The sequence below is a fragment of the Eleginops maclovinus genome, chromosome 18 (assembly GCF_036324505.1).
Source record: "Eleginops maclovinus isolate JMC-PN-2008 ecotype Puerto Natales chromosome 18, JC_Emac_rtc_rv5, whole genome shotgun sequence".
Taxonomy (NCBI): domain Eukaryota; kingdom Metazoa; phylum Chordata; class Actinopteri; order Perciformes; family Eleginopidae; genus Eleginops; species Eleginops maclovinus.
Window position 1 is genome coordinate 23,793,454 of NC_086366.1, and position 13,083 is coordinate 23,806,536.

At 41.1% G+C, this 13,083-nt stretch overlaps 2 protein-coding genes across 2 annotated transcripts in view; both read left to right on the plus strand.

Annotated features, from left to right (window-relative positions):
- LOC134879752 (unconventional myosin-XVIIIa-like) overlaps window positions 1-13,083 on the plus strand; it is a 125,068-nt gene that overhangs the window by 27,699 nt on the left and 84,286 nt on the right. Inside the window, 6 exon segments of the mRNA XM_063906248.1 lie at window positions 9,048-9,113; window positions 10,070-10,157; window positions 10,868-10,974; window positions 11,358-11,534; window positions 12,136-12,346; window positions 12,924-13,066. Coding sequence (XP_063762318.1) covers window positions 9,048-9,113; window positions 10,070-10,157; window positions 10,868-10,974; window positions 11,358-11,534; window positions 12,136-12,346; window positions 12,924-13,066 — 792 coding nt within the window.
- On the plus strand, window positions 2,797-4,414 carry LOC134879753 (uncharacterized). The gene has a single exon (XM_063906249.1). It carries the CDS (start codon window positions 3,007-3,009, stop codon window positions 4,273-4,275), a length of 1,269 nt encoding a protein of 422 aa, XP_063762319.1. The 5' UTR covers window positions 2,797-3,006; the 3' UTR covers window positions 4,276-4,414.

Genomic DNA, 13,083 nt, shown 5'->3' on the forward strand with positions numbered 1-13,083 from the left:
CCACCATTGCTTAAATAAAGGAGTAAACATTCATTGTATATGATAGCTTCCAACAATTGCTTCCGAAAGAAATTGCAAACCCAGGGCCTAATTTAGAATAAATGTCTGCTGCTAAGAGTTTTTAGGTTTATGATTTAGATTAGATGTGATTTTCTGAATGGTGATAAAATGTTGCTGGAAATGGGTGCATCATTTGGTTTGTAAAGGATGCGTTGTTTAAGTTGATTCTGTTGGACATTCATAAGTACATTTTAAAGAATACCTTCAAATTCAATTCAAGTTTATTGATGAGTTCAAGAAATACAGTTGGGCAAGTTGTTACGGACATTGAAAAAACAAACTTAATAAAAAGAATATTCGATGAGTTGTGCTTGAATTCAATATTATAGAGAAACCATACGTTTGTGTGGTCTGATATTTGGTGTCAAATCTGACTTGTTTCGTCAAGGCTTACTTACTTGAGTAGGGTATTAAAAACTGAATGTTTGTGATGTCCACCTACCGTTTTTTTTTTAGTGATATCTGGCCCACGTCGCTACATTAACACGGTCTATTCCAAAAATAAAGCTGCTCGTCAGTGTTCTAATTCAGTGACCAGACCACTGATAAAAGTCACTGACTCCCCGCCAGACCTGAACACTATCCCATTCAGTGAAGGGCTAAAGGCCCGCTGTCCATAATCAGATTATGAGTGACAAGTTTTGTTTTGCACTGAAAAGATAAAGTAAATACGTTGGACATGCCAGAATCCATTGACTTTGACAGTGTAAACTTCAGGCAGCTGGTTTTTCTTAAGCATTCCACACCTGGCCTTAAACAATGTGACTTATATCTCAAAAATGAATGTTTTACAGTGCGGTAAATGTATTTTCTAATAGAATGTTGCAGGAATGATTCCTGAACCCAGTAATGAGTTAGCATTTGAGCATTTCTGGATTCCATTGCCGTGAAGTCAACAGTTGTTTTTTTTTTAAGTTGTTGGCTAGATACCTAAAGTAAGGTCTGTGGCTTAAGAGATTTTACCTTTTTGTTCTATGACATAAAATGGGTCAGCAAAAACTCTACTGGAGAGCTTTTTTACCAAAATGCCTTAATCCAATTGAAATATCCTTTAGCTTTTTCTCAAGGAGCTTTTGCGAGGCTAAATTGTGGTTTGGCTTCCCAAAATATATCATCACTGCACGGCTGTATTCCGTGGTAGAATCTCACATTTGTTTGGTAAGAGCTAATGTCTCTGCTCTTCTTGTGGTCAGAAGCTTAGGATCTTACCTCACACATTGGCTGCTTCTACAAAGATGCATGACCAATTTACCATAAAGTATTATAATTTAAAGCAACATCTTTGATGTGTCTTGGCAAACAGAAATATAAGGTATCTAGAAATAGGATAATGAAAATGTATCAAAGCATTTCAAAATAAGCCTACAGTATTTATTTGTGATGTTGAGAGCTGGATGCATGTATTCATCACTGTTTTGGCATTTCTTATGCTTATTGAAAAGTTACCAGGGATGCTTATATTTGTATTTACCATTCAGGGTTTTGTGGAGTGTTGTTCACTATTTGGATATAGTGGGATGAGAATGTTTGACAAACCTTTAGATTTTTTTTGTGTGATGTATTTTTGCAAAACCTGCTTTAATGTCCTGTAATTTCACTTCTTCTCCACGACCCTATTCATCGCTTTGCCATCAACGTGTGGCTCTGCTTACATTGACAGTTCAAAGATCTCTGTACTGTAGATCCCTGAAGATTGTCGTTTCTATTCATCTGTCTGTGTTCTCAACCATTCTTCCTCTCCTAGCTCCCCTTCACTTCCTCTTCCTCCTGCACTCATCTCATCCATCTCAGCCCATGACAGCAGATCAGCCAACATGGCATTCTCATCTCGCTTTTCGTTCTGGGAACAAAAGGGAAGTCTCACTTGGACATTTCATAAACTGCATGGTTTTCCAGAGTTTTACACTGTGTATTAACATGTGCGTCTTGAGATACGTGTGGCTTTTGCTTGTATCACACTAAGGTTGTAATAGCTTTCACTCTCATGCCTAAGCACATTAAAGACATCGTGATATTATACCACCTATAGTGTTTGCTGGACACCTAACAAGTGCACTTCCAATGCAGTGAGGGCATACTTTGTAAGCCCTTGAATTATTAAGGCTGAATGTATGTTAAGAAAGTCATAAAAAAAATAAAAAAATGCAATGCAAAGATCAGTAAATGCGCATGTTGTGACTTTGCACGGTGTGTGATGAACAGCCTCATGTAGTGTGAAGGTTTTGATTTAGTTTTCTTTTATATTAACATATTTAGATCAAAGAAGAACCAGGAAGCAAAAGTGTAAGTAAATGTTGTCCCGTGTGTCTGCTTTAGAGTAACCATCTATGAGCTACTGTTTGCAGCTGGTCCTGTGGTGTTCATTTTGAACAAATGGCCTTCAGTTAGATCTCCCAGCAAACCCTTTGCAGAAGTACCATTTGTGTGATTTCAGGATTCTTGAAATTATCACTGAGGGGTTAGGGAGTAATCGGCTAGCTCTTCATTCCTCTTTTTCTTACATTTGTCTAGGGTTAGGGTTTGTAACCATGTAGTTTACTAGGCTTTAATAAGTGTTTAAAATAATGGCATAATGATTCATTCAGCTCAAAGAAACACCAATTATCTTTAATATTAAAGATATGATGCTTGGATTTTCCCTTCATCATTCATGTCCTTACACCACCTCTCTTTCCTCTCTATGAGTAGCCCGACAGTGACGGGGCGCCCAGCCGGGCCAAGTCAGTACCAGCTCTAGACCCTGGCAGGGGGTTATTCCGGGCAACAAGTCCCCCGTCAGTTTCAAATCAGGAGTTGTCAATCCGGGTCAGGAGTCCCTCGCCACCTAAAGTCAGGGCACCTGTTAAAGTGCCAGAACGCTTCAAAAGCCTTGAGGCCCCTTCAAAGACGACAGAGCAATTAAGAAGCCCTGAACCACCGAAAGCATCTCTGAGTCCAAAGCCATTTATGAACAGTGAGCGAGAGCAAAATGGCATTGTGGGCAAAAGTGTGGTCAATGGTCCAGCCAACGGGAATGTCACCAATGGCAACCAAATGGATCCTACAGACGATAAGGGTCTGACACGGAAGAAAGTAGTAAAGGTGGTTCGTCGCGTTGTCAGGAAGGTTGTACCAACTGAAGAGGACGAGACCGCCGTGCCAACAAAGCCATCAGACATAGCTCCACAAGCAGCCAAGCCTGCTGCTGAACCCGTGAAAGCAGTGCCAGCTTCAGTGTCTAAGGCCCCAGTAATGTCAGCATTCTCTTTTAAACATGACGTCATCAAAACAGAAGAAAAAGACGACATTTCGCGAGGATTGACAAACCTCATGGTCAGAGGCAGGACAAGAGAGCCCCGTCCACGAATAAGTAGGGATGAAAGACCAGAAAAAATAGGGTTGGAGAAGCAAATTGAGAAGAAAGAGGAAAAGGTTGTTGAGCCAGAGGTGATCAAAGAGGAGAGGAAGGAGGATAAAACCACCCTAAAGCCACAGGAGGTCGATCACAAACCGACCAGCTCTGGCCCAGTTACACGAGATGTCAAATCTCCTGTTGCTGTAAACTCCCCCAGCAAGGCTATTTCTTCCAAATCCACTCATTCCAGACCCTTATCCCTTCCACCAATTGTTGGCTTTATTCCAGCCCCCAAGCCCTCACCTATGTCTCCGCCTCCTGGCTTCGTACCTGCACCCAGATCAACTTCTGCCACGAAACCTGTTCCTCCAAATCCTCCTTCTGCCACAAAACCTAGTCCTACAAATCCTCCTTCTGCCACAAAACCTAGTCCTGCAAATTTTCATTCTGCCACAAAACCTAGTCCTGCAAATCCACCTTCTGTCACAAAACCTAGTCCTGCAAATCCACCTTCTGTCACGAAATCTAGTCCTTCAAATCCTCTTTCTGCCACAAAACCTAGTCCTACAAATGCTCCTTTTGCCACAAAACCTTGTCCTTCAAATCGTCCTACCACCCAAGTGGCCCAGAGACCTCCCTCCCTCTCTCCTCCACCACGTTTCACCCCAGCCCCGAAAACCTCTCCTGTTGCAGCTCCTTTCAGCAAAGATCCTCTCCGTCCCCACCCTGGTCCACTGTCTCCCCCTCAAGGTCTCATTCCCATTCAACACACTGCTGTCAGTCAACAAGAGGTACACAGACCACACTTTGCATGTCTGGTCAACATTGTGGACATTGGTGTGGAAATTGCACGACCGTTTGAATTGCATGTCGGAGATTAAAGAACACTGTGGAGTTTGCACCATATTTGTGTGTAACCTCGGTGTGTCTTGGCTTTAGAGGTACTTGAGGGCCATTGTTGTGAAGCTACGGAAAATGAAATGGAACATTCATTTTGTACCTTTCTTTACAATAACTACAGAAAAGTGAATTTTAGAACACGTTTTATTTTGATATCTTAGTTTATGTTTGTTTGCTGTTCAATCATTCAGCACTTTGGTCAATAACAGTAAAGGGTATGAACATCAGTTGGTGAAGTGTGTTGAAGTTGACTGTCCATCCCCAGTGGGAAACAGACAGTGTAGCCAATGTCTGAAATATTCTGCCATAGGGGCTTTAGAATTTGGCCTTAAGTCATTATTTTGTTTAAAAAGGCAGAGTCCCATCGGATACAGCTTCAAACACTAGATTTCCTTCCAGGAGCAGATGGCAGACGTACTGTTTTTCCTGGGCTCATGCTGGTTTTGTGCAAGACCTGACTGGGTCTCGGCTTACTCCAAAACACATGCTGCCTCTGACTGGTGAAGTAACTCTAGAAAGGCCTACAACTTTTTGAATTGAAATATCAATTTCATTTGCTGTAAAGATAGATCTTGCTTCTGGAATTTTTTAAATAAATTCTCTGTTTGGTACTTATTGATGATATGATAAACACATTTGTTGAATAAGGACTTGAGTTCTGCCCAACAGGCTTAAACCCTCAGACCTCTTATTTTTGTCCATATTTCTTTGGTAAATTGATTTGCCGTGCTGGTTTTTTGCAACTAGTGTCTTTCCAATATCCTTCTCTTAACCAGACACTTGTATATTAGTGTGTGTGGCATGGATTTACCAGTGTGCATGATGTTGGCAGCACATTTTGAGCATTTACTAACCAGGTCTTTTTTAAATCAGATTCTACAAAAATAGGCTTTGTGATGTTGATGAAAGGAATGTCATGTAGGGAAATGATTAATAGGAATACTTGAAACATTCCATATGGATTGTATCTTTGTGTTTGTGTGAAGTGATGGGCTTTGCTTCGGCTCTGTCAGTTTGCTTAGTGTCAATGTGTTGCTGCTCTGACCTGTAGGAGGCGCCGCTCAGTCCCACCGAGGAGGCTCAGAGACGCCTGATGAGGATCTTCGGTGCCCCTGTAAATCCCCCTGCTGTCTACCTGCATATTATTGATGTGTTGTCTTTGCTTTTTGTCTCTTTGTCTGTCCATGTCATTCTTTACTCAACCAAGCAAATCTTTGTGCTGTGAAACAAATATTAGAACATGGGCTCAGCTTCAGCTAATAAAGTGGTGCAGGAATGAGTCTTAAACCGGTAAATTAGCTAGCATCTTTGCACCCCTTGTTCCATTCTCTTAAAGTCACAGTTATTGTTTTCGGTTATATATCTGAAGTAAGGTCTGTGGTCAAACAAGATAGGGAGATTTACAGGATATATATAGAATAGGTGAGTAAAAACCTCACTTGGGAATATCTGAAGCTTTTACCTATCTTTAAAGAAGACGGCTGCTAAAAATTGACTAAAGGAGACAAACTTCATTACGCCGTACCCCAGACCGTCTTTAGCTTAGCATTAGTGAAGTGAAGACATGCAACCGTATAGCCCAACATTAGCTTTTTACTTCAGGTGATTGCATTTATGCGTCATAAAATATAAAAGTGGTTTTACAGGGCTCCAGGCTAACTTTTTTCACTAGGAGCACTGTGGCCCCCAACTGCAAATTTTAGGGGTACAACCAGAAATTTTAGGAGCACACACCGTAAATCAACATGCTAACCAAATATTCACATTTCTACTAAATTTCACTGTATTAGTAATAAATACTTTGATAATAGATGAAGGAATTACCACAATGTGCTCAATTATCTGTAGGACCCTCCCCCTCCACACATTCCCTATCCTTCTCACCCTCATTGGCCTGCAAAATGTGCCGGATTCATTGACGCACCCCTTCCACGTTTAACGCACATGTGCGACCAGATGTCAAATTCAGTCGCACACTCTCAAATTTTGGTGGCAAAATGCGACCATTTGGTGGCAGTCTGGAGCCCTGTTTTAATATGTGGACATTATCCATCTGAGCAAAACATGTAAGGATCCTTAACTTGCCACAGATCTTATCCTGGAATATTCCAAAATGATATGCAAAAATCCCATTGCTTTTTGTCGAGGGAGCCCTTGGTATGCTAACTTCCAGGTAGGCCTAAAAATTACGTCATCACTGCACCACTCTATTCCTATTATAGGGTTGTTTTGCACCTCAGCATCCCTAACTGAAATGATGATTGCTCCCATAAGTTCTTCACATTAGTCACCATGCCTTACATGCTTGGTTTATTGCTGTGTATTTACAGCGAGACACAGTAAAGGAAAGTATTACGAGGTAGACTCTTTCTCTCCTAACTAAGAGGCAGAACAGTTGCTCCACCAGTGGTGACTCATGACGGAGTGCAATATGATACCCTCTGCTGCTGTCCTTGCCCCATCATTCTTACCCTTACCATATCTAACTCTGTTTTTCTGGCTTTCATCATGCACTGGTATTGCTTAAAACTTAACTGTAAGCTATGGCTGCTCTCAAAAGACAAACCTCAATCCCGGTGGAAGATTTACACTCTTTGCTCGTTGGAATGTCTCCTACACACCGACTCTTTAGGGATGTGCCAATCTACTATTTTCTGGCCTGGCTCAAAGTACTATAACTGTGTGTCTGTTGATATCTAGTCCTGTCCACATTTTAATAAAATATAAATCTACTTATTTAAATGATGTTCTGTAGGCCTAAACTGAAACTATTGATAGAATTATAATAAGTCATTGGTAGAATGGAAGTCTAACTGGAGACATTTTTTTAGCTTTTTCCCTCAGGCATGTTAACAAGTTACTACCAGAATAAATGTCATTGCCAGCAGAAGACTTTCCGCCTAATAACGTGCCACTCTGATAGTTTACAATATCTAAAGTAGCTTAGACTTATTTACTCACCCTAAAACCTTTCATCATTTCATGCCTTTTCCATTGTCCATTAACTTTTTCTATGCTTCTATGCACTGCATTTTCTTCATCCCAGATTCCATGTTGACATTTTCTTCTTCTTTGTCCTGTGTCCCTCCAATCTCTCTCCTTCCCTCGGTGCCTTTCACACACTGCTTTCGGTGGTTGTCATTGACCCGCTGTGGTTGCTTTGTGGCAAAGCTGACAGTCAGTGTTCCGGCTTCTGTCCAAGCCCCCGTCCCTGCCGCCCCGCAGCATCAGAGCCCCCTTCCGGGCCCCGTCCAGGTACCACAGCCCTCGAGCTTTCCGCTGGGCCTCCTGGCTGGAGTTTGTACTCGTGTGACTTGTCAGAGTGTAAGGACCGGAATACTTCTAACTTTTCTCATTTCACTCGTCTGCAGTATCTCTTTAGGCTAGTTTTGGCAGGGGAAAGAAAGTATTAAAGGAACTAACTCTCACCTAAAATGTGAGTATTTAGCATACAGTCGTGTGTTTGTGACTGCAAAACAAAGCCACATATCCTGGTTGAGTCGTAGTTCTATTAGTAAAAGGGACTGAAATATGATATCTTTTGAGTTGTTAGAATATGTATTTTCATTACTTTGAATGGCCTGACTAGCAGTTGCTAAATAACTCTAAACCTGTCCTAAATATACTGTTTATTTGGGATAGAAACACAGAGATGAAATTCACTGCCGTCATCCTAACCCATGTTGTCAGTGAACCCAAACCCCTAAAATATACTTTCTGATCAGTCGCTGATTCTTTCGGTTCTGACTATTTTACACTCACCATATAGTATGAATTGTTCAGTCAGAAGCTTTTTGGCAATTCTTTCCTTGTTTTGCTGTCGACATGAGGTGCAATGTAACACACACTGGCATGACGAAATCTCAGCACCAGGCTGATAAAGAAACCTGCATGGGCTTTGTTGTTTCTTGTACTGACGGTTGCCCTGCCTGCGTTTACTTTAAAATAAGTATCTTAAAGTGTGTGGCTAATTGCACACAATTTCATCATGGATGTTTAATTATGACCCTAACTACTTTTGTTGTCGTGCAGTTGCTTTTCATTCCCAGAATCAGTAATCGTTTCAACAAAGTCTTATTTTAAACGGGCCTTTTATGTTTTTTTCAGTTTTCCCTTACCTGAAATGTGTTATACAAGTTCTTGTGGATGTAAAAGGCTGACATCCCAAAGTTCGTCTTCAAACCCTACTTTAGTTCTTTGTTCACTTCTGTAACATAGTGACATCACAATGTAACACTTGTGCTTCCATTAGCTAGTGCTGGACAATCAACACATTGTACGTGATAGACTAAGGGGCGGGACATCTCTAAGAGGTTGACTAATTACAGAGCTGGCCAGCTAACCAATCAGAGCAGACTGGGCTCTGGTTTCAGACAGAGGGTGAAAAGAGGTGCTGCAGTACAGGCAGTATGAGAAAAATAAAGAGCTTTTTGAACATTAAAGCATGGAGACATGTCCCAGTAGAGGTGCAAAATACAAATATGAACCTTAAAATGAGCATAATAGGGCTCCTTTAAGCAGAAAGACTATAAATACAATGAGAGGATTAAGTAGACCCTCACATAGATGATCACATGTAAACTTGATTTTTCTCCCACAGGATAATCATAACATACCAGTCTTTGTTCAGACCACATGCCGATGATACTCCCGTTTATCTGTGTGCTTATCTATTCATATGTTTGTCGGTAAAACATTTGTTACCCATATATAACTGTGACTTCTGACCTCTTCATGCTGGCCGAATCACCAGGGATCAGTGGAAGAGGACCCTGTGGCCATCCTTCAGGCATCTCATGCTGCAGCCCAGCAGTCCCAGGTGGGGCCTGCGCTGTGCCCGAGTCCCACGGTCCCCCACCCCCACCGGAGAATGTTGTGCTGTGTTGTGCTCGCTCCCTTTGCTTGCTTGTGAAGTGCAGTGTGTCTTGGTCACTTGTCCCATTGAAATGATGTGAACTTTAAGCAGTCACCAACAGTGAAATGATCTTTTTAAAGTTATTTGGGTTTGCTTCGCAAGTCTTACTTTTTTCCTGTTTGGTTTGTTTAAATTATTTAAATAATTCAATGCTAAAATATGCCGTCAAGGTACGATAACAAAAAGTTAGGAGGCTGGTCAAAGACCTCGAAATACCTACATGTTTCAAATGATATTTCAGGTCTTTAGGCAGGAATTCAACAAGGCATTGTACTGGGGCTTTTTTGATAGGACATGTCATACAAGTACATATGCAGATCAACCTTCAATTTACTATAGCCCTATATTATTAATTTGAAAGATTACCCAAAAACGATGAGTCAAGTCGGATCTTTTATTCTAGAAATACATTTTATTGGTCAACTAAACCATTGTAAGCCAATATTAGAAGTGGTGATTAACATACATTTGCGTAATCGTTTCTGTCCTTTAATATTTACATTTTTTAAGCTCTATTATTTCACTTGTAACCCTTTGTGCTCACTGAACTGAGGTCATCCCTGGTACCTTGTGTTTCCACCGATGTCATTAAACCCCCTTCACACACCCCTGAGTCTTGACATTTGTGTGTTTTTGAAGTTCCTCACACACAAACGAAAACACCACCGAGACGGAGCAGCAGTGCTCAGTGGGAGACTTTCCAATCCACTGTCACCCACTGCATGTTCATCAAGCTTTCCCTTTATAACCTTTCAGCATGTTCTGGTTTTGAAAATGAGTGCTCTGGCGATAACAATTCCCTCTTCTCTGCTGTCTGCTGCTGTCCACTAATATTTCCCCTTATCCTTTGTGTCCCCCAGGTGAAGACAGAGGAGCAGATTGCAGCCGAGCAGGCCTGGTATGGATCAGAGAAAGTCTGGCTGGTCCACAAAGATGGTTTCTCCCTGGGTGAGACGGATTACTTCTAAAACATGTGTGCAGTACATTCTTTGCCTTTTTGCTGGGAATGTGCTTTCTCTGTTTAAAATGTGGGTGTCTTTTAAAACAAACTAAAAAAGGTAACTGGTAAATAAATGACTATTTAAAAAAAAAAAATGAATGTCATCCAAAATTCTTCCAAAAAATATTGTAAATGTATTTATTTTGAGTATTTTTATTTAGTTTTCTGAATTGCGTTAGCATCATTTGAATATTGTGTTGTTGTGTTATTTAAGGAATTATAAAGAGCATAATTATTAAATTATTATTATTAGGACATGCCATTTGGTTGAAGCTTTTTATCCAAAGTGATGTACATACTATTATATACACAATAGCCCAGTCCTGTGGGAGTAATTTGGGGTCAGGTTTCCTGCCAATTTGAGATGATAACAGCAATGTCTCAGGATCAAACCACTGACCCTGTGAATAGTAGACCCCAATTTTCCCCCCTGAGCTACACCCCCCCCCCCCCCCCCAAAGATTAAGAAAAGAAAAGTGAGCAGAACCAAATGCATTCACCAGTTCTACCAGCATGCCCTAATATTTTTCAAGTGCAATGTTAACGTCAAACTTTTCCATGTGCTGCTCATTGCAGTACGATAAGCCACACGATGCCGGAATAGAGTTTGAGTTCCAACACATTGACTTACAGTGTTTCCTTGATTTTCCCTACACAGCCACCGTGATCAAGACAGAAGCTGGCTATCTGCCAGAGGGCAAGGTGAAAATCAAACTGGAGCATGATGGGACATTACTGGAAGTTGACGAAGATGACATAGAAAAGGTGAATATGAGATGGTAGAGCTTCAGGGTCCAGATCAACTTGTTGGGGTTCCGTCGCTTTATTGCATATTATCCTGCTTAATACTGGAATACTTACTAAATAAATCAGTAATGTAGAGGATGCATCATAGAAGGTCTATGTATATATTTAAGTTTAAGTATGGCATGTGTCAACGTTTGGCCATTTGGTAGAAAAGAACCTCCGTTTTCCAGTTGCTCTCCACAATCCTCCACATGATGGTCCTTAATTGAACCGTGACACAGTTTTTTCCCTCATATGAAAATACTACTGGACATTAGGCTAGCTAATATTCTTAGGGTGTTAAAACTAATTTATGTTGTTACCCTTCCCCCCGTAACTAATTTGTCTGTGTTTGTGTGCAGGCCAACCCTCCATCATACAACCGCTCAGAGGACCTGGCCTCAATGCTCTATCTCAATGAGTCCAGTGTGATGAACTGCCTGAGGCAGCGCTACGGGGGCAACCTCAACCACACCTACGCCGGACCCAACATGGTGGTCATCAACCCCCTGAGCACACCCTCCATGTATTCCGAGAAGGTGAGTTTAAGTCAAATGTAGATGTATTTTTGTAGGCAGACGAAGATAGCATCGCACTGGTTCCCTCTGCAGGAAGCCAATGGGATTTTTTCTTTTGGGGTTTTAGTTATTGCAGGAAATATGGCAAACAAGCTTTATGATACTAATGTGGGCTTTTAAGATACTTTAGCACGCTCACATGATCTTTTACTGCAGTACAAGTAGAACTATCTCAATCAAACTCCAATTAAAGTAAATCTCCTGAGTTCCAATGTCACTTTATTATAAGTACAGAAGTATTAAAAGCTAAATGTTCTTAAAATATCAAAAGTAAACAGTGTTGTATTATTATAGAATATTATACTCATGTATCTTTTATAAATACATATATACAACCCAAAATATGTACACATTTTAAATGTTGAAGCAAAATATATTTAGCAAAGTTTCTATACTTTGTGTACTACCTGTAGATAAGTAAATGCATAAATGTTATAAAGCACATCATGTTCACATCATGTCGGAAATGTTGAGTTGTAGCCCTTTTTTTTAAATTCCGCTTTGCCTTTATTTTCATATTGTGCTCCTCCCCATTCCATGTATTTTCTTTGTACCCAATCAGGTGATGCACATGTTTAAAGGCTGTCGGCGCGAGGACTCTGCACCTCATATCTACTCCGTGGCCCAGTCTGCCTACCGAAACCTGCTCACCACCCGGCAGGATCAGTCCATCGTGCTGCTGGGCAAGTCAGGCAGTGGCAAGACCACCAACTGCCAGCACCTGGTGCAGTACCTGGTCTCCATCGCCGGCAGCACAGGCAAAATCTTCTCTGGTAAGCCTGCAGAGAGAAAAGAGGGGCAATTATCAACCAAAAAATGCCGTGAACAGATAGAGTTGACTAGAAGAGTTGTACAGAAGTGACGTCTTTTGAAGGCCTACCTGGAAGTTAGCATTGCACTAAAACAAATGAGATTTTCCCGTTGGATTTTAGAACAATGTAGAAAATATCTTCTGTGGCTAACGCATATTTACAACACTAGCACATTTTGATCAGCAGAATCACTTTTAGTAGTTTAAGTATGAAGGCACTGCCAGAAGTAGATAGCTAATGTAAAGCACATAAAACTACAAAAGTAATGTAGCAGCAGCCAGTAATTACATAACATAACATCGCTATAAAAACTGATAACTAGCTAGTAGAAACAGTGAGAGCTATTGTTCTTTTCAATGTATAATCAGTTCATTTAAATCTATCGTTTGCATGTAGTCAAACTGCATATTATTATTATAACTGCGTAAGTATTTCCTGAAATAACCACCGGAGGGCAGATGAACCATTTAAAAACATTTTTCACTGATCCATCAGAACAAATGTTGAGATGCACTTTTCAATTGTTTGGTTGACACAGCTGAGAAGTGGCAAGCGGTCTACACCATCCTGGAGGCTTTTGGCAACAGCTCCACCTCTATGAACACCAACGCCAGTCGCTTCTCCCACGTGGTGTCCCTCGACTTCGACCAGGCTGGGCAGGTGGCCTCCGCCTCCATCCAGGTACCCCCCCACACACA